The 21,696-nt window shown below is 43.1% G+C and overlaps 1 protein-coding gene across 20 annotated transcripts in view; it reads right to left on the reverse strand.

The window, feature by feature from the left end:
- ptprfb (protein tyrosine phosphatase receptor type Fb) overlaps positions 1-21,696 on the reverse strand; it is a 228,741-nt gene that overhangs the window by 31,068 nt on the left and 175,977 nt on the right. For 12 of the 20 annotated variants that reach the window (XM_074689216.1, XM_074689234.1, XM_074689219.1 and 9 more), the window contains 5 exons: positions 19,406-19,484; positions 17,283-17,507; positions 7,574-7,728; positions 4,554-4,565; positions 2,350-2,462 (listed from right to left, as the gene is read on the reverse strand). In XM_074689216.1, the coding sequence (XP_074545317.1) occupies positions 2,350-2,462; positions 4,554-4,565; positions 7,574-7,728; positions 17,283-17,507; positions 19,406-19,484 (584 nt within the window). The remainder of the gene's footprint in view (positions 1-2,349; positions 2,463-4,553; positions 4,566-7,573; positions 7,729-17,282; positions 17,508-19,405; positions 19,485-21,696) is intronic. The other 8 variants (XM_074689230.1, XM_074689223.1, XM_074689231.1 and 5 more) reach the window with 1 other exon arrangement.

Below are 21,696 nucleotides of genomic sequence, written 5' to 3' on the forward strand. Positions count from 1 at the left end.
ACTCCAAAACCCCACTTCACTTCACCGGAGCGCCTGGGCTGAATCGAAATCCTCTAATGCATCCACAGATGGGCATCACACCTAACATGATTCCCTTTTTTTATGCCACTTGTTTGTTTTATTTTTTTTCCTGAACGGGTCGGAGTCAGATAAATACGAGAACAAGCAGGAAACATAAATCTGATACAGCACCACCACAAACAAAGCACCTACAAACAAGAGATCCATCAAAGCAAAGGTGGGCAGGTGTTCGCTGCAGAAGTAAATTGCTTCTGGAAGTTCTGTTAGAGTTTAGCTGAAACGGGAAAAAAGAGGTAACATCTGCTGTGTCAGAAAAATACTAAATATTCAAGACATCAAGAAATACTATAAAAGGGATGAGTCACCTTTATGTGGAGTTTCAGGTGAGATTTTACTCCTGCAATAAAGCCTTTCAAGTCCTCTGACACGGCTGCAGACTACAGCTTTAATTATTTTACGCTTATAATCGACATGTGGCCTGAACCTGAACTCTCTCAAGCCCTGAGTTAAACTTCGGTACAACAGAGACACTTAAAAGCTCAAATCTAAGGCCTGTGAGAACAAGGACATGTAGATTTACCCCATCAGATGTTAAATCATATGAAGCCTTATCTCTTGTAATGTGCCTTCAGCGTGCACCAAAACTCATCAGATTTTGCACAAAATTCAGTCGTGGCGAAAAATGTATGAATCCAGTGTTTTGTGCTAATAGGTGCTCAACAGCGCCCCCTATGTGAGAAAAACACAGCCCCTCCAGCTACTTTGAGTTACATGCCTGAAATGTTTTGTGCATAACCATCATGCCAAGACTAGGGATGGGAATTGATAAGATTTTTCCAATTCTGATTCCCTTATCAATTCCTGTTGTGAATTTTCTTGGTACAAAAAGTAGCTTTACAGGTTTTCTGTGTCAACAACATTTAATTGAGTTTGTACTGTAAGTGAATAAAATGTAATTGGTCCCCGAATCTGAATATTTCTGGGCATAATTATACAGAAACAGGTAAAAATTGCACACAATGTGACGTTGGTGTACCCTGTTGTAATATATTAATAATTCAAGTGGGCCACCTAGTGTCTCAAAGTGGTTATAGCAATGGTTTAAGTTGTTTGGAAGCTTTCCGTAGTTATGAAGTCAGCCATGAGCCTTTCATTAGCCTGTTAGCTTTTGACATTTGAAATTCTCAGTATTTTTTACAAAGAGTTAATGTGATATGATTCTGTGATAAAAGTTGAAATTCTATTCTGAAGCTGAAGATATACTGATGTACGCTAACTGCTAGCATATCAATGCAGTTTTCCATTTCACTGTTTTGTTATTTTGGTAAATAAGGTGATTTATACCATTTCAAATGTACTGAATATGAATCTCCTGAGAGACAGTAATGTACATTTCTTTATGAAGTCAGTTCTTCAGTAAAACTTTAAGCTGAAAATCCTGAATCAGAGTTTTTTTGGGAAACGTTATCTAACTGCTAAGCTAAGATAGCTGCAACAGACTAGTCGATTTAAGGCCCGGCGGCTCCGGCATAATGTAGAGAATTGATAAGTGAATCGTTAAGCACAAAGGCTAACAATATCGATTCTTAACAAGAACTGGTTTTCGATTCCTATCCCTAGCCAAGACTTACAAATAAAGTCTCTCAGCATTATGGTGGAATATGACAAAGAAGTCAAGAAATTTGTGTTAAATGTCGGATTTTGAGGATTTACAAAACAGCCATACCCATTAGGGATGTCCCAATATGACATTAACAGGCACTGGCACCCCTTATGGCTATTTTTGAGGGATAATTCGGACCAATCCAGTTTTCATGTGTTTTCAGCACCGTCACGCTTTCCGGCTGCTGTAAATCAAACCACGTTGCAAACATGTCCGCTGTGTGGGACTGCTTCTCTTTGGAAAAAAATTATAGTAAAACAGCGTCTTGCAACATTTGTAAAGTGAGTGTTCCTCGAGGAGGTACCAACAGGGCTCACTTTGATATAACAAATATGATTAATCATTTACAACAAATCACCAGATTTATCAGAGAAAGGTATCGGCAAAAACATATAATGAAAAAATTGGATTGGAAGTCAAAAAATCTGTATTGGGGCATCCCTAACACTCATACCTCAAAAGCAGAACTCCAACATACTCTTGCTGCATGTGCTGCCGCAACATGCCCTGGCAGACGCATGGAGGTGAGGTGCCTGTTTATTGCTATTTGTGGCTTTAATGTATTTTTTTTTATTCCTACATCGAGTGTGTAGTCACACAGCAAAGCAAAGTCACTTTTCCCGGCAGTAGCTCCATGCAGTACAGTTGAAATCCATTCTTTTTACCTGGAGTCTGGTAGTTGAGTCTTCTCATCTCCACGGGGTCCGAGGAGTTGGCCAGCAGGCAGTCTTTCACCCCGCCGGAGTGCTCATCCTTGGGTAGAGGAGATGCCCGCTTCCTGAGGTGTCAGAGAGTGAAATGGATCCATTAACCACATATGAAAGCTGAGACCACATACATGCTTTGTGCAGCTTAATTTAACTCTATCCATCAAGTGAGGATGACAGGGTGATGAAGAGTGACGTTAATTTCCTCTATATGGTTAGAACAGAGGAGTGAAATGCACACATCCTTACTGTGCTGCACACTTGATGAGGCTAATGGCTGATTGTTAATTGTTTTCAAAACTAGTTCTGAGGACCAGCAATTCAAAAGACAGTAGGTACCAGGGAATTAGCCCCATTAGTTTGCCAACTGGAGTTTAATGTGTTTGAAGGAACTGCATCATTTTCCTGGAGTGGGCTAGGTTGGGTTTGTTTGCCGCTGGATAGGTGACAGCTGCCGTGTGGGTATGTGTGTACATGAGCGCGTGTTTGTGTGTAGCAAAGATTAAAATGTGTGATTTTTGCTGCTGTGTGTGTGCGCTAACAACACATTGTGTTTACTGGCTTTCCAGATTGAGAGGGAAACAGGCGGCTGCTGTAATTAGCTCATCAGCTGGGTGGCACAACACTGGCTAATTAGACCCGTTCTGCAGCACCTGCACTGCCAGGCTGGGCCGGGCTGAGACTAGCACAGCACAGAACGGGAGAGTGCAACTCAGACCGGCTCGGCTCAGTCAAGCGCAGCTTTGTCCATCAGGCGGACAGAGGGACGGGAAACGCAAACCGCCTGTATTCTGATGTTCAGACAGCCGGCATCTGTTGACGTACTCACACAGATGCATGCTTGCCCACCTCTTTCCCTTTCACAGCTACACACAGATACAGCTGCTGACTCACAAGGCTTCAGACTGCAAATGGAAATGGGCGGAAAGAAGCATCAGGGCGCCCTGTGGAAATTTCACATCTCATTGCACTCCATTTGCAAGTGGCGAGCGCGGGTTTTAGGCAGGAGCGGGGCCTTCTGTTGAAGCCCGGCGTGGTGAGAATGTATAAAGCTGGTGGTGCACACACAGCCTTAACCCCGTCCACCTCATGCTGCTGGGGCCTGGGCCTCACCGCCACCTGTTATCTTATGCTGCAGGGGCTTAAGCTAATGCTAGCAGCGTGACGGCTAATCTATGACAAGCATCTTTTCCTCTCCAGCTGAGCGCTGAGCCAGACCGTATCCGGTTTTCCCAGAGAACACTGCTGGTGTGGGGGTGGGTGGGTTGAAAAGGTTTGGGCATCTGTGAGTGGTCCCCCCCTCCCACCCCTCTCGTCTCTCCCCTGACCCAATAAGATGCCAATCTACATGACACTTTAGTGCGGGGCTAAAGTAAACATGGCAGAAATTTCAATGGGGTGATTCATCTCGGGCTCAAAGTGAGGGGTTAAGACGTGTGAGAATGTAAGTACACACACTTCTACACACTCACACACACATACAGTGCGGGTGCATAAGTGCATGCAGTACAGGGTGTGTTTAATGAGGGTAGAACAGGGCCCTTTGTTGAGACTCCTGCCACGAGGAATCAGGGAGAAGGGGGGGAAACTGGAGGAATGGGTCTCGGTGGAAAATGTCAGCTTAAAAGATGGGAACATTTCTTTTTCAGCAGTTTCCCTGTCTGGCATTTACTTCACAATGGCCCATTCAGCAGCAGGTGATGCCTTGGCATATTCAGATGGGGCCAATCCTGAAGGGGCGCACTGACACCGGCTGGATAATGAAACGCAGCACGGAGACAAACCCTGGCAGACGGGACCATCTGAAGGGGGAACACTGGCACTAGATGTGGAACATGCACTGGTGCACCGAGGTGACCCGGGGGTCCCTCTGACCCCGGTTATCAAGGGCTGTAGCGTCTGCTGCCTCTCGTGTCTTGTAAGTCATGAAAACTGAACAAATCAGATTAGACATGCCAATTTAAAGAGGATCCTCTTTATTTCTGTGTGAGTGGATTTCCTTTCTTTTTTTTTTTTGAGTAATGCCTACAGGAGCTGAGAGGAAGCTGACCCTGTAACCCAAAGAGCTGATGAATCTCAGTAATGTCACAACACGAATGGATGAGAGGGGCTTGGGTGGTGAGAGATGAGGTTGTGGATGATTTTAGAGTGAATGTACCCACCTTTCCTGTTTGCTGCTTTCACAAAGGGTGAAAAGAAGGAGGGGAAGGGGTTGTTATTATTCATATGAAAGAGCTAAATCCAGTTCATCCAGAAATATACAAACCAAACCACAAAAATGTATCTTAACACATACGAGAGAGCTCTGAGAATAACCTCATCTTTGTTCGCTGCTACTGTTGGTCTTGGCAAATTCGCAGGTAGCAATAACAACCTTAGGTAGGGTGTGATTATTCCCTTGCACATGTACTGCCAGTCCACTGTGAAAAAGGGCACACTGCCACCTCCCCACAGTCCCTCCTGTCGATCTGCGTCTACATGGAGAAAAGGCTCGCAGACAGAGGATGTGCTGCTCAGCAGTGAGCTGTCTCAAGGCCTATTATTAACCAGTCGCTCTCCCAGTGCTGGAGACCGACGCCACGCAGCAGTCTGCACGGCTGTGGATGGCAGGCTGCAGAATAGCTATGATGTGAGAGGGACAAATTGTAATGGAGTTATCAGGAGGGGCTGGAGGGTGGGACTGACACAGGGAGGGAAATCAAGTGAGGTAAATAAAGGTTCCCAGGTGTCCACACCATACCTGTTAACATTTAAATACATGTTTGATGCCTGTAAACCTAAAGGCAGGCTGACTGGATGTGTTATTTTACTCAACCACATGTAATCTATGGATGAAAAAATATACTTTTGATGTGAAACACTGCAAAAAAATGAAATCTTACCAAGTGTTTTTGTCTTATTTGCAGTCCAGTCCAGAGTTGTGTCTTATTTCAAGTTATTTTAAGACAAAAATGAGACCTGAATAGCTTGTAACAAGTAAAAAAATCTGCCAGTGGGGTAAGAAAAATGTACTTTTTTAGGACATAATTCTAATCTTGACAAGCACATTTCTCATACCCCACTGGGACCTCATTTTTGTCTTAAAATAACTTGAATTAACAGGGTTCCTACAGCTAAATTAAAGACTTTTAAGACGTTTTAATGCCTTTTGAAATCAAATTTAAGACCAACTTCACAATAAACACAAATGGAAAAAACACCTCATCAACTACATGGGGGTTAGAAACAATTAAGGGGCTGTTTACACGACAACAGATTTAAGGTGAAACACAAAAGTTTTGTTGCGAGATCTCCCAAAAGTGGCTTCTGGACAAGACAGTTATAGCGCCACCCACAGGCCTGGCATGCTCACTACAGCATTTTCAGTCCCTTGGCTTTTCCATGAAAACAGATTTCTTTTACCACATTCTAACATTTTAGTGTTAACAGATGAAACGTTGTTGCGAAACGGGGCCTCCACATCAATGTCTGCTAGTTCAGCTATCGTGATTGAGTGACATTACCACAAAATTCACACTGTAAATTATGTAAAAAAAATGTTAGCATTTATTTTGAGATTTGGGACTATTAACAGTCATACTAACATATGCTTACACTTTTTTAAGACTTTCAAAGATTAATTCAAGACATTTTAAGGTCATCCAAGGCCTTGTTTTTAGATTCATGAATTTAGTGCCTTTCAAGACTTTCTAAGGATCTGCAGGAACCCTGATTAAGACATTTTTCTGGACTAGTCAGGTGAATGTGGCTCATGTTAAGTCTAAATGACATTTTTCACTGAAATAAGCCAAAAACACCTGGTAAGATTGATGTTTTTTGCAGAGTAGCTCACAATTAATTCTTCGAAATTGGCGTTATTTATTTACCAACTGCGTTTTGGCATTTGGCAAGCCAACTTGGCGTCCAGTTTCAAACAAAAACTTAATATTATAGATGTTTCTTTGAGGAAAAAACAGAATGTTAATCAAACAAAAAATGCCACAGTCTTTGTTTTTCTAAAACATAAATTCATCAATTATTTGTTTGATTGATTAAAAAGTCTCACAGATAACTGAAATGTTCATTTTAAGGAGCCCAAGGGGCTGTTTTCACGACAACGTTTTTAGGGTGAAATGCAAAATAATTGTCGCATTTGGGCCTCACATTGACACGGAAATAGAGTTGTAGCCGACTTAAAGTGCAAACTTTTGAAAAACAGCCTCCAGAGTGGAATTTTATACCTTGTTGTGTTTGTGCTGCTCAATTTACTGAATCTGCTGACTGTCTTTAACAAAATGTGCATCTGTTGCTCCACTTCTGCTTTAATCATTCCTCAATACACCAGATGATCGGCCCAACTATACTTCAGGGAAGATCTACCAAAAGCCGCTTCTGGACAAGACAGTTACAGCGCCAACTACTGGCCTGGTATGCTTACTACAGTGTTTTCAGTCATTCAACGCAGATTTTAGTTAGTTCGTTTTAGCATTTTCAGATGAAACACTGTCGTGTTAACATGGCCTAAAGTCAAATACTCTTACTCTGTCTGACAAATTGTCCAAATTTCTTTAAGTCAGTTGTTTTACAGGTTGTAGAAACTGGGATTAAACATGTTTTATTCAATAAATGGCCTTAAAATGTCAGTTTTCAACCTAATCAATGGTTCATTCCCGCAGCAGTCGTCTCTGTGCCTCTCTTGCATCAACGCTGAGCAGCACAGGAGCAGCTGACCTGCTTTTAAAAGATATTGACTGAGATTTGAGTTGAGCCCTCTGTGGCAGCCTTCAGCTTCTAATTCAAAATGACCAATGGTGTTGGCAAAAACAAACTCTGCCTCCTAACTAAGAGTTTTTGACAGCCAAGCTGTGCTTTTTATTAGGAAGGCGATGTCAGCTGCCACTTTAACTGACACTTCACACAGAACTGCTAAAAACGGCCAACTGGGCCAAAATCTTTTGAGGAGAAATGAAATTTTCTGACAGACGAATCAATCGGCCTTTGGTTCCTTTCCCGTTACACTGTATCTGCGCTAAGGAAATCGGATGTTATAGTTTGGTGGAGTGAGCAGTCTGGTGCAAGTGGCAGAGAGGAGCATGTCTCATTACCATTCCTGATGCAACCCACAGAAACCTACAATCACAAGTGTCACTGCGGTTCAACCTCACACCAACGCAGAGACAAATGACGGAGCATGGCCTCTTACTTCTTAAAGAGCAGGATGGCGATGACAATGATGATGATGAGCACCACAGCCAACACTGGACCCATGACCCACAACATCTCGGGCTGCTCCATCCCCTGGGCCATGCTTGTTGTCACCTGGACGGGGTCGGAGTAGGGACTGGCTGAAAACGTCATCTGCAGAGGGAGAGAAGAGAGGAAACACCAGTGCATGAGAGCAGAGTCACATCAGAAGGCTTTCCCTTCTTATTTTCACATGCTCAACCTGAGGGGGTTTAAGGCTTCCTAAAAAGCTGGATAAAAATACACATCACAGGGGGAAGAGGTTCACGCTTGCATCTTTCAGCACCGTGAATTTCTAATTCGAGAGGAACAACAGGAAGTCCTCTGTGTGTGAAGAAACACAAATGCTGGATACAAACTTTCAGCTCAGACTGTTTTTAATGAATTTCTGATGGAAAAAGGTTTATTTGGTGTCATTAAAGATGCTCCTGGCCCTGAGTCCTACGAACACTGTCGAAAATTACTTTTAGCCAGAAGTGTGTTTGTTTTGGAATTTAACAGAGATCGGATCGAAACAAATTTTCTTTGTTCAAGACAACTTTTTACTGGATACAACACGGCAAGGTAAGGTTTTTATCAGTACAGTTACGTAGTGATACATTTTGAAACGTGACATCAAGCAAACGTTGTAGCGGCCGGCTATATGTAGTGCTATCGGCAGCACAGTGCTCCAATGTATCTGTAGGCTAACGTGACAACTAGTAGACACTGTCAGTTCGTAAGTAGTTTAGTAGCTGTTTATATACGTTAGTAAATCCTGGTTAGCAGTGTTTGTATCTGTGGCTAATTAGCCTTTAGCTCGGGCTGTATCACTCTCTTGTTTATCTTTCTTCTGCTCTTCTGTCCTTTTTCTGTCTGACAGTTAGGCTCCTGTGTCCACCATTACTACAAAATTAATCACAGAAATTGTTTTCAGCAGAGAAAAAAAAATCTCTGCGTTTTATCTCTTCTCACCACTCAATTTTGTCATACAGACCTAGACGCACCGTAAATCAATCCAGTCCTGGTCGACCCTTCCTGGAAGCTAAGAAGTAGCAATTTAAAATAACTTGTAACCTGTAATGTTGGCGCTGATAATCTCAGTTTAAAGTGTGGATTATGATCAGGTATATATCTAGAAAGGGAGACTTTTTCAAGATCACTTCAAACTCCTCCTTTAAGAGTTGAAATGGGGGCAAAAAACGATAAAGTTACTGGAGAAGCTATAAAAAAATAAAAAGAAACTGACGTTTATTCTACAGTATGTTGTGTAAAAATGTAGGAAACAGTGAAACACTAAAAATATACTCAGTGTTGGCAGAGACTACATTGTTAAAGGAGAAGAATCAAGGTATCTGAATACAAATTTCACACTCCTGGCACCCTGAGAAGTTATTTTATGATAATAATAATAACAGGCCATGTTTCAGGGCTGCAACAGAACAAGCCATAAAGCCAACTCAAAAGACACTCTTCCCAAAACAATAACCATCCTGGTTAATGAAGTTATTATGCTTCCATTAAAGCATTGCATCACGTTAGAGATGATGACAGAGCTGGAGCGAGACACAAGAGTAGGAGCGGCGCAGACAGAGAGGCAGGGATGAGTGTGCATGTCCCTTGGCCACAGAGATAAATGGGGGCACAGGAGAGGACTCATCTCTTCTTCATTAGTGCTCACACCGTGACGGAAGAGGAGGAGGAGGAGGTGACGGTGAGGGTGCATTTCTACCTTGGTTGTAAATGAGACATCTCTCCGCTGCTCCGTCTTCAAATGATGGAGGAGACTGAGGTGTGTGTGTGTGAGACAGGTGACACAGTGTGGTGTTTAAAAAAAAGTGTGTGAGAGAAGATGGAGTCCAACTGCAGGAGAACAAGGTGACAGATGAGGAAGGAGAAGAAGAGGGAGGTGCGAGGCATCTGTCATTAAAGCTCAGCGTGGCGTCTTTTCAAAGAGGAGGGGGAGGCGCAGGTTTGGGAGGGGAGGCGGGTATGCAGAGGGGGCATGGGTGACAGATCGCAGCCCTTGAAGGGAATTGGGCTCCCAGCGTGCGGCGGGAGTGGCGGGGCGGCAGGCAGCAGTAATCCGGATCATTAGCCGCACAGCAGCCTGCTCTTCTGCACACAGGCAGATATTAATTGGAAAGATAAGCTGAGATGGGCTCAAAGAGTCCTGTGCTCTGTCATATAGCTCTGTTATCTCTTCTTCTCTCAGGCAACTGGAGGAAAAAAAGAATTTACTGTACTGTACGTGTGTGCGAACATTACAGCACGTCTCAGTCCTGTAAACCTGAAGAAACTCACGTAGAGAAGTAAAAAGACTCACATTTTCACACATCAGAGTCTTACTTTCCTGCAGCATTGTTTCACGTTTGTCTTTCACACGCTGAGCTCATGAGACCAGTTTTCGTCTTTTCTTTGTGGACTTATTATCGAAGAACAAAGAGAAGTCGCGCAGCTGTGGGACTGTGCCAGTATGACGACACCACAAGGCTTCCTGTTCCTCCAAGAGGGCCCAAAAAAGTCCATAGGATGTGGCCCTGCAGGGAATCCTGGGAAATCAACGCTTTTTTCAGGATAGTGTAACAAATGACTGCAGCTGTGCTTTCAGAGACGGATAAGGGAGAGGAAGAGTAAGAGGAGAGGGAAAGGACGGACAAAAAGAGAGGGCTTTTTGTCTGTTGGTCACGCCAAAGTACTGGGATCATCCATTTGAACGGCTCTAATATCTGATAAAAGCTCAGTCACGCAGATCCTAATGCCCTCGCAGAGTGATATCACAATGGAGCAATGGTGCAGTGGAGGAATGTGTGAGCCCGGGAGTGAGTCACCGACAGTGAGAGATGTTGGAGTGTGTTTGTGTCTAACCCCTCTGAATTAGAGGTGTACAATATGGTTAGAGGAGAGCTGGTGAAAGCAAGAGGTGGTTTAAAAATACCTGGATTCACAAGGCTGAAGAGCCAACAAACATTAAATCGTTCACTTACTTTGTTTCTAGTGAGGATAAAACAACATAAACAACAATAACATAGAATAAGGTAGTGTTTTTCCCAAATAAAGACTCTTTTTCCCATAAGCACAAGCAACCCCTGTTGTGAGGATTTGACTCTAACCAAGGTGTGTGTTTGTTTTGGAGAGTAGATCTTGTTTTTATCACTACTTTTCTTTGTTTAAGACAACTTTTCCCAGGATGCAAAGCGCCGAGGTACTGTATTTATTGGTAGTTTTGTAGAGCTTTTGTTTTAAAAGTTGCAACAAGCAAACTTTGTCAGCCCATTAATGTTAGTTAATCCTGATATGTCCTGCTCATCTACCAACTCCAACCTCACCAAGCAGAGCTAACGAAACCTCACTCTTCATTATATTGATAGACTCTCAAGTTTGAACAGACCACTGCAGGATTAGCCAAACAGATTAGCCCCTGTGTTAGCCTTTAGCTTGGGTTGTATCACTCTCCCCTTTAGCTTTCTTCTGCTCTGACCTTTTTCTTTGACAGTCAAGCTTCAGTATTCTCCATAACTACCAAATAAGTATAATACAAGGACAGATCTCGCTTCTCAGAACTAAACTTTGTCTGCTGGCTTGGTGTTGTCATGTGGACTTCTACGTGCTGTAAATTAATCCTGTCGTGGACCCAGACAAGGAAACAGAAGTGGCATTTAGAAATGACAGATTTAGGTGCTGATAATCTCATTTTAAATAATTGATTACGATCAGGCATATATGTTAGAATATGTTAGAACTTTAGACACTCTAAAGCCCTGTTTCCACCAAGTGGTTCAGTTCGGTTCGTCTTGGCATGGCACGCATTTTACAGCGTTTCCACTGACTGATCTCAAGACAGACCCCTAAAAATAACTGAGACGAGCCGTCCCACTTTTTGGGACCCTTCCGTAGGGGTGCCAGACTAAATCGATGTGTTACGCTACTGTTTAACAGATGCATCTGGCTTACACACCACCTACCACGAGGGGGCACAGTTTACTGTGGAACAGGACTGCTTGATGGAAACGCGGCTTTTGTTGATGGGAGACAACCATCAACTGCATAATTAATGGATGCAGTCTCCCCGACATCACCTGTCTGTTTCTGAAATGGACTTTTGAAGCAGATCGGCTATCACGGCCATATTGGAAGTGACCGGGGGCTTCGAGTACAGCTATAGGGCACATGTCAGTCACATGAGCTGTGCTGTGCCACTGATTGGGTGAGCTTACAAGCTTAATATCCTCTAAACTGCAGACTTTAAAAAAATTCACCCCCCGTGTGTGTGCCAATAGTGAAATTAGTGATTCAGACAGTGGAGGTTTTTTGAACCAGGCTGTAAATAGGTTAACTTCTGATTTAAAAACAACTTTCTTTGGCTTGGTGTGTTTTTGACTGGTGGTATTTTATAGAGCCAGCCTCGAGCGGACACACAAGTTATTTTGGGGCATTTTCATCATTTTCTCATTTGTGCACATGCATCAACCGCGCAGGCTGCCTGTTATTGCTGCTCCTGCTCGTTTTTAACTTTTTTAGCACTTAATGACTTTATCTTTAACTTTTATTGCTCCTTTTTTGCCATCTTGATTCTAGCCTTTAGGGAGAGTTTTTGGACAGTTTCACAACTTGCAATCAATTTAATTCAATCTCAGTGTACCACATTTTCCACTGGGATTTATCAAGTATTTCTCATTCTGATTAACTGGATAGGACAGCTGAGGAGTTAGCAAATTTTGAGGGTAACAAGAAGACCCCTGCACACTACGCTCATACATAAACTGCTATAGGCCGATCTGTCTTTATTCAGACTCATCAGGGCCCTCAGGACCAAGCTCTACCATTAAGAGCTTGTGAAAAATAAATACTATAAAAGCTTACAACAGAATTTCAAAGTGGAAGATTTATAATTTATCATCATTCAAACAGTTTGTGCTCACATCTCTGTTCCACGATGTGCCTACAACCATATCACTTGATCTTTTGGTTCTGAGTTATTTTTAGCTCTTCTGCTTTAAAAAGTGCTGAAAGCAAAGCTGAAATGACTTTCACAAAGAGAAAAAAAAAGAAAAAGCAGTTAGTTATCAGATTCAGGTTTCATTTAAAGCTAAAAATATCTAAATTGGAAGTGACAGAGGAGGGTATAGATGTTGTAAGCACCACAAATGTTTGTTTACTGCTCAGTTTATTCAACTGTGCATGTTGTAAGTGAATGAATCAGTTCCTTTAATTTGACATGTGTGAATTTGACACTGAGAAAAGATTAAGCGTGATTGTGTGTTAGGACTTAATAAGAGTGAGTATGTGTGTGTGTGAGCATTGCTTTTCTTCCGAGCCAGTTCTCGAGCTCCTCTGAGTCTCCACATGAGTGTTTGTCTAGGTCGCTGCCGCTGAGAGTGTACGTGTATGATTGTAAGTGTTTGTCTGAGAGAAAAGAAGGAGGGAGAAGAAGAGAAAGAGAGTGGGTTATGAGAGATGGCACACAGCGAGGAGACAGAGGGAAGACAAAGAAGTAGGAGTGTTGTGGTAGTAGCAGTGTATCGAGTCAGCTATCTGGCCTGTGGGCTACACAACTTCCCGAGCCGGCCGGCCGATGCTCTGCTGTCCCCTGAGCTCTGAATGCGCTACGTGCAGCACAGGCACATTTGTTTCAACTCGCCGTTGACCCCTCAAGCTGCACGTCTCTCCAAAAGTGGCTTAAATAAGCCGCGGGGGTGTGTGCCAGACAAACAAACAAACATGCAAAGACGCCCATTATGTATCTGCCGCTCTCTGCGGCTCCCCAGGGAGGCTGAGGAGCTCATCGTTGCATGACACGGAGAAAGACAACAAGAGGAGGCTCGAGAAAGAGATGTAGAGACTCAGGAACAGAAAGGTAGGAGAGTGAGGAGAGAAAATGATAGTCTGTGTGTCTTTATCTGTCAGAAACAGACACATGGCTGTGGGGTGTTGTACACCCTGCATGATGACCCCTCTCCTTCACTCTTTTCACTCTTTTTTCCATGCCCTCTTTCCGATTCAGCACCAGAACTACCCTCTTCCCTCCCCGGCTGTCTGAATACCAAGCAACTGGATATCTGGAGGCATCACTAGAGGGGAGAAGTAACGCGGAGTGTTCGTGTAACAGAAAACTCCTCTGACCACCCTTGGTGAAAAGTTGGGCTTGGATTTACTCAGAGAATGAAAAAACCCACCTTGTTTTTATAATTCTCTCTTGATATTGTTTGTTGAAGCCTTTTGAATTTTGAAAGAAGCTGGTCTTCCATGTTAAGGGTGTTTGGAGCCCAGAGCACCAACAGAATTAGTGCTACAAAGCCAATTCTTGTTGCGAGTGAGCAGAATATAAAATGTCTGGAAAGCGCTGCAAACAGAAAGCTGTGGTAAACACATCCCTGTGCCACAAACTCACCTCTCCCTTATCAAAAGAAAAGCACACATTAGCTCAGGCTCCTTCCTTTCCAAACCAGTTCACTTTCTCTCAAGCGCGCTTCACAGGCTGGACGGGACACAATGCAAAAAAATTAGCTTTCCTCTTTTCCGCTCTCCAATGGCTCCCTTCCTCTCTGTCTCACATCACACAATATTTCATGCTACCTCCCTCCCTCACTCTCTTCTCGCATTAAATGATACTGTTTATACACACCCAGCATCTATCATCCCATTTCACACTTCCCCCGGCTTGTTTATCTGCCTTGGGTGCTGGGGAGACATGAAGGCACTCTCCTTTTCTTTCTCTCCTTCACTCTCATCCCCCTTTGCCTTCCTTCCCTCTCTTCTTTCCTCCAACCACTGCTGGCTGCTTGTGGCCATTGATATACGAGGGCTTATTAAACCCTGGCGGTCCTGTTTGATCTACGCTGAGGGAGTTTGGGTGGTGCTGGGGAAGTGTAGTAAAGACACAAGTCATTTACTCCAGTACTTGTTGTCTTATTCTCCTGGGTCTGGTGAAGATCCTGCTCGAGGCAGCTTCTGCCAACTGCTCCATCCCGCTGCCTGCTTTACCTCCTGTACCCGTTTGTGTTTGGTAATAAATGCTTGCAAGTGCTGCATTGGGGGTGACAAAAACAAACGCTGCTGTGGTATCTGAGCTTCCCAAAGAGTGCGGTTGGGGGATTTGCACGGCGATCAATGACAGCCCGCCTGTAGTCTCCACCTCAGAATTCAGCGTGTTGTCATGCACACAAGGAACAAGGTTACGGGGGAGAAAAGAGGAAAGCGAGGTGTTTACACGAGCTGCCGTGATCGTGTCACCGTGAATTCCATGTTTATTAAGTGCAGCAGGTCAGTTATAGGATTTCTCTCCTGTGCTCTACTGTACTTTGAACCAGGGATTGAATATTCCAGTGAATTTGTGACACAGCCTGAAGAGGGATTTTTTGGACTGACGGTTCAGTGAGAGGACAGCCTCTGTTGTACCAAACTGACAGTTTCTCTCAGTGTCTGCACGTCCTTGATTTGTTGCCACACAGTCTCCAGCTCAGTTGTGACTCTTTTTTAAAGCCTGACTTTGGATATAATCACTTTGGCTGCAAGGATAAACTGAAGGAGTAATTATCTTAACTGTAATCCCTGTCACTCAACACTTTCTCTGCATAAAGTCTTTGGGACGGACTTTTTGCACATATAAAACCTTACAATTAAAGAATCATTATTTATATTATTATATATGTCATATGTCACCTTGCAACAGATCGCTCGTCTTTGTCCGTTTCATGTTATTTTTGCATTTGGAGTGGGTCATCACTTTGTATGGTTCATTTGTTGGTCATGGACACTGAACTGGTTTTGTCTTCTGTGTTTTTTTGTAACCATGGCTGCATTATTTACATGTGAAACCAGCTGTCAGCAGCCTGTAGCATGTCGATGCTAACTGGTGCAAGGCCTGATGTTTACCACAAGGTGAGGAGAAGGAGGTGAGGACGACGTGCTGGTTCTCAGATGTGACAGCATCGACCTGTCCTTCCATCCATCGTTATTTGGAACGTAAGATCTATCTCCAATAAGATGGACGAGCTAGCCATGCTAACCCTGCAACAGAGGGAACACCAGAGGGCAGAGTAGCATCATGCTATTCACAGACATGGCTAACAGAGCTAACACCAGACACCAACGCCACAACTTCACCTGCTGTGAGCAGACAGGATCCAGGAGACAGAGACTGAACAGACTGCTGAAGAAGCTCAGTCCTGGACCCTGTGGAGGTGGAGGCTGGCTGACTGGACAATGATGGACAAGCTGTCAGCATCTATTTTCTTATGGACCTTTTTGCACTTTCTATACACTTTCTTAATTTTTTTTTTCTTGATTGCTGCTGTGACTCCTCCTAAATTTCCCCTCGGGGATAAATAAAGTATTTTCTATTCTATTCTACCACTGTTGGTACAAGGTGTTAGAAATGTTCCCCCAGCTGAGTCCCCCCAAATGAAGAAAACCAGGCGTCTCATTTGGTTGAAGTTAAAGAAATCAGATTCCCTGAGTGAGCCGTCAATAACCAGGTTGCAGAAAGTAAACACCCTGATTGACTCATCCTGTATGTGCAGCCCGATTAATCCGAGCCATTAAGTTTTAAACTGGGAGGGAGCTACACAGAGTAAGGAGGGGGAATACACGGGAAACAGACAAATCTTGAGTGCCACTGATCCAACCTGCAGCGCCGAGCGGATGCAGAGAAAGTGTTGTGCAGCGATGGGGTTTAAGCATCTCCTTTGAAGTCAAGTGTATCATGGCTGCCCACTATAGCCTCCTTTGCACCTCCCTCCCCTTGTCAGAGCGCAGTAGAGGGGGATTACTGAGAAGGGAGGGGGGCTTTTGGGACATTTAAAGCAGCATTTCAAGGGAATCAGGCCTGCTTTGCAGACTCCCTAGGCCCTGTGACCAGGCCTTCGTATTCCTCTTAACTCCAGCTGCACTAATCAATCTCCTGTGCTCTCTTCATGGTGGAGAAAGACGGGGAGAGGAGGAGAGACACAGCAGAGAAGAGACTAGAGGGAGCCAAAGAGAAAAAGGGAGGAGAGGAGAGAAAGCGAAAGGTGAAAAGTCTGGGATTTGGATTCGGACATGGAGAACTTGCGCCCCTCTCCCCTCTGAGCTCGCCCAGGGCCCAGCTACTGAATATGCATGTTTTGGGTAGTGGAGGAGCCCAGAGCAATCGCAGACTCTTCCTGCACTGGAGTTTAGTCCAGACCCTCCCAAGGAGAGCTGCGACTGTGCATTAGTGCTTTTTGATGAGCGTACAGGGCCCCCACTTAAAAGCCAAGAGCCTTGTATATGCATTGTTAAGAGATCTGCGAGGGGAGCTGCCAGCTCTGGAAAATGGCAGCGCTGGATCTCTGATGTTGTTGTCAGCTGATAAGGGAGTTATCAGGAGGAGCTGCAATGACTTTTAGAGGCGGCCCTGGTAAAGGGTAAGTGGCAATAAAAACAACAACAATTTGGTATGCCATTGCTATTTTGGAAGTGTTTGATTGGAAGAGCTGTCAGAGCCTGAGGACGGCTGATAAACTGAAATAGTTTGTGTGAAAAAGGAAAAGTGACACAAACAAAAATAGAGTATAAGCTCAGGTAAATTAAGTTTTAATCTAACAAATCCAGGAGGGGGCTTTGCTCAAAAATTGAAAATACTACTGTGAGGCACGCTGCGGAGAAGAGTTTTCAGTCTTTAAATAGAGGTTTCACTTTGTGTGTGGGTGTGTGTGTTCCTTTCTTACATAATTAGTGGCGCTGTCTGTCCCCTCGGATCTCAGCACAGCCAGGACGAAGCACATATACTCCTGCGGACTGGCCAGGGGCTTGTTGTAGAACCCGTTGTACCTCTCCTCATCCCCCAGGGTGAAGGTGGTCGGCAGCGAGGCCAACTTAGCAGCAATGTAGGGCTTCGAGGAATCCAGGTGGCGTCTGCGTCTCAGGACAGGGCCTTCGCTTGACCTGAGCAGCTGTGAGAAACACAGGAAGCAAAGGTAGAGGTCATTTTCTCAAACTTAGATTGTGTTTTAGAGGTAGTGCTAAAGTTAGAAAAAGCTCTTTATCCAACTTGTGGTAAAACAGGGTCTCTGCAAGTCAAATTTAAGACTTTTAATGCCAACTTGAATGAAATTTAAGACTAAAATGCTATAAATATAGGCGATGATCAGGGGATCATGCTGTATTGCAATCCAAACTGACATCATTCAGCCGAACCTCAATAAATTTGCGCTTACCCATAGTTCCAGACTGGCTAGCTAGTATGCAAATAATTTATAACAGGAATTACAGCCAAAAAAAAGACTGAAAAGTTTTAGCTAAATGGGCTGACAGATATGAGATTGCCTCTATTTTGAGAACTAAAAAAATGTCACATTAATGAAATATAAATATATAAAAATATTGAAAAAAAATTATAAAAAGTAACATTTAAAATGTAATAAAAATAAGAATAAATATATATATATATATATATATATATATATATATATATATATATATATATATATATATATATATATATATATATATATATATATATTAATATTAGAAAGATATACATATAGAAAATAAAAATATTAAAAAATATATATAAAAAATATTTAAGAAATATTAAAAAACAAAAATTTAAATTTACTTGTCCTGCCCCCCTGAATTTAAGACTTTTGGGGAATGTGTTTAAGACCAGCATATTACAAAAGAAAAAAAAAGAAAACAAGAAAAAAAGAAAAGACCAGCCTATGACATTTTCAATGAATTTAGGACATTTTAAGGCCTTAATTTTTGTTACATGAATTTAAGACTTTGTAAGGCCATTCAAGGATGCACAGACACATGTAAAAAAAGTCTAATTGATCTGTAAAGAAAACTCTGACAATTAGTGAACCAGCACATCCCAACTTTCTTCCACTCCAGAGCAATCCCGCTCCATGTCCAGGTCTGTTTTCTCCTCATTTCTCCAAAATCGGAGATAATGACTCCACACAGCCATCACGCCCTTTGCTCTGTGATATAACTTTGCAAACAATGCAGCCAAGCTACGAAGCGAGCAATTAGCGCTTGCTCCAGCACACAGTCTCAGCATGACTGCCAGCCTGGTTAATAAATGAGCAGGAGCACCCAGCACTGCGGCATTATGTTTTCAGCAGCATTTTGTTTTCTGTCAGTGGTGTCTCATGTGCTGCTCCAGATGTAGCTTTATTAAATCATTATGTCGGAGGGAGGAGACAATGGCCTGCTCAGTGTTTAATGACTTAGGGAGTCCCAACTCTCTCCCTCTCCAGCTCTCCTCTGTTATTTCTTCAGGGAGTTTGAACAAAAGCGATGTGAAAGCAACGAGCCTTGCAGTTTACTTAAAAATGATGCTATTAATATTTGGGCGAGTCATTTAGTCTGAATTCTCCTGTGGACGAGGAGGACCTTTGTTCAATAGAATAATAAAGCAGTCATAAATCTCTTTTCTCTTTTGAATACCTAATGTAAAACTTTCTTTGGTTGGCCAAACTCTAACTTAAAAGAAAATTATGGAGCCGAGGCAGCGGACTGTTTAACTGATGTTTTGAAAAGAGCTTTATGTAAATAAATTACCCTGGTGGTAGTATCATAAACCGAAGAACATTCAGTGAGAACTCAAACTGTTGAATTTAGCAGATGGGTACAGTTTACAGACCTGGCATCCAATCAGGACATTCCCCACCTGCCCGAGTGAGTCATTGTTTAAAATCTCTCTGCCGTGTCACCCTCCTCCTGAGCCCAGGAGGGTAGAGCTAATTAGCTACAAACAGTGACTTTCTACCCAGTTGGAACGGAAGATGCTACCCGCGACCTCTGACCTCACACATTAGCCAATCAGCCACCAGCTGGCACTCACCTCGTCCAGGTCCATCTCGTCTGGATTCTTCCACTGCCGCGTTGACTGGGACACGGGCACCACCACGATGTAATACCACCTGCCAAGACAAATAAAGCCAGTGTGAGGACGAACCCACTGCAGGACACACACGCTGTGATCGACACAGGAGCTGAAACATTTAGGAAGACATACTTTGACTGCGACGTTTCCTGGAAAGAATTCAAAACTTTGAGTGGTGCTCAAGCGGGTCCAACCAAGGTCGAACACCAGCAGATTGGCGCTGCATTCTCCAATTAATGGCTAATCACTAAGAACATCTGCCATGTAGACTGGAACAAACACCGTCCCAGCGAGAGGAGCCTTCAGCTAACAGAGATCCTCAAAGGACTCATCGGGTTAATAGGACCAGGAATGTAGCTACACATGTGTGTTCCTCGTGTAAAAACAAAAATACACGGTAAGAAAAGACATCAGAGGAGTTTCAGGTCACACTCAGGTGTAACATCTCTGACAGAAGGATGTGCTTGATATGCAAACATCTGTTTCCGTGTTGATCTGTGTTCTGCTCCTCTCCACTCGGTCTCGGCTCAGCTCTAAGTTTTTCCCCACTGCAGCATTCAACCACTCGTAAAATCAGCTGCTGCTGACAGAAAGAGCAGCTGCTCCTCTCCCCTTCCTCTCCAAGCCTCAACTCTGTGATTCAACAGTCAGTCAAGTCTGAGAGTGGGAGAAGACATTTATAACAAGACTCCTCACCCTCTCACCCCCCTCCACACACACACACACACTCACCTCCACTCTCCCCAATCACATGTGCTCTCTGCTTGTCAGTCGGTGCTGGAGCTTGGCCAGCCCTGACAGCCCTGTAATCTTTTTACCAATCAACCCCGTGCTCTTTCTCTACTCAGATGTGTGTGTGTGTGTCTATGTCAGTGTGTGTGTATGTGTGTCTGGAGGAAAGACTTAAGTCGTCAGGGTCAGACAGAGATTCTGCTCATAACAATTTGAGTCAAAAGATAATACAGCTCGACCTGATGTTAAAAGTCTCGATTATCCTCTGCCGCGGTGCTAAGCTGGCTGGGATTAAAAGTTCCAGTTTTAAGTTTCCAAATGGCTTTCGTATTGATCAGAAACAAGTTTGCCGTTCGTGCGGCTGACGCCCTCAGAGGGATCGCTCAGTTTTCAGAGTTCTAGTCGATTCAGCTCCCATATGATGCGTCTTCTGACAAAAACTTGGAGACTTTGTAGGGTCAGGAGTCATAAATGCAAAAGTATTTATACACAATCATTTCCATAAAATAAAACTAACTGAACTTTTGTTCTGAGTGGTAACGATTCAGTGCTGTAGCTGTTAAAGAGATTACTGTCAACTATATGAGCATTAAGATTCATACAAACAACTGTCTTATTGAGGAGCTCTGAGGAGCGCTTTTACAGCTTGTCTTTAAAATACTCTCACGTTTGATTACAAAACATATATCAGAGGTGTGGACTACAGTCGTGTGATTTCGGCTCGAGTCAGACTCAAATCTTAATTTTGATAACTCTGGAGTCTACTTGACAACATCATCAAAGACTTGCAACTCGACTTGGACTTTGACTTGACTTGACTGAGAATTTGACTCGCACTTTAGTCTAATGAATTAAAAATACTTGTCCACATATGTGGATATTACATTTCTGCCTCTCAGACCCATGATACTTTATTTCTTCAAACTTTGACCAATCAGCAACATTTAGGAACACCACCCACATCATCTTTTGGTGAAATCACAACATTAAGCGTTAAAGTTCAGTAACACTACTAACAAACAACTAATAGAGAACTCATAACACAAACAATCAAATTTCTCGTACAAAGACCAAGTTTAGTTATTGTACCTCTTAGGTCTTACTTATCCCAAAAAGCAAAGTGAATAAAAAATTGCACACCAGACAAGCCCTCGGTCTTAAGAAGTTAAGAGAGAGTGTGCTAAATTATATGTGTCATTCCAGGACAAAAATTTTTTCCACTGAATTTGCCTCATTGAATGTATCTATTAACATCCAATCAGATTTGAGAAAAAACAATGATAGTTTGAATTATGTTTCTGTGCCGTTTGAGCACCAGACTGCTCAAGAGTGGCAGTTACCCACACCGGGATGCTACCGAGGATAATTTCATCCGCATTCCCAAATTACAAGGCTGTAAACAAAAATAAGAATTGTTGTGTGCAAAACCTGCAACAAAAAGATAACTGATAGAGAAGCAACAATTTCAAACTTTGTTCACCACCTTAAGGCTGATTTATGCTTGACATGTCCGCGGG

This window comes from Halichoeres trimaculatus, unplaced genomic scaffold (assembly GCF_033239565.1).
Source record: "Halichoeres trimaculatus isolate MK-OKI-2021-1 unplaced genomic scaffold, fHalTri1.1 fHalTri1_scaffold_15, whole genome shotgun sequence".
Lineage (NCBI taxonomy): Eukaryota > Metazoa > Chordata > Actinopteri > Labriformes > Labridae > Halichoeres > Halichoeres trimaculatus.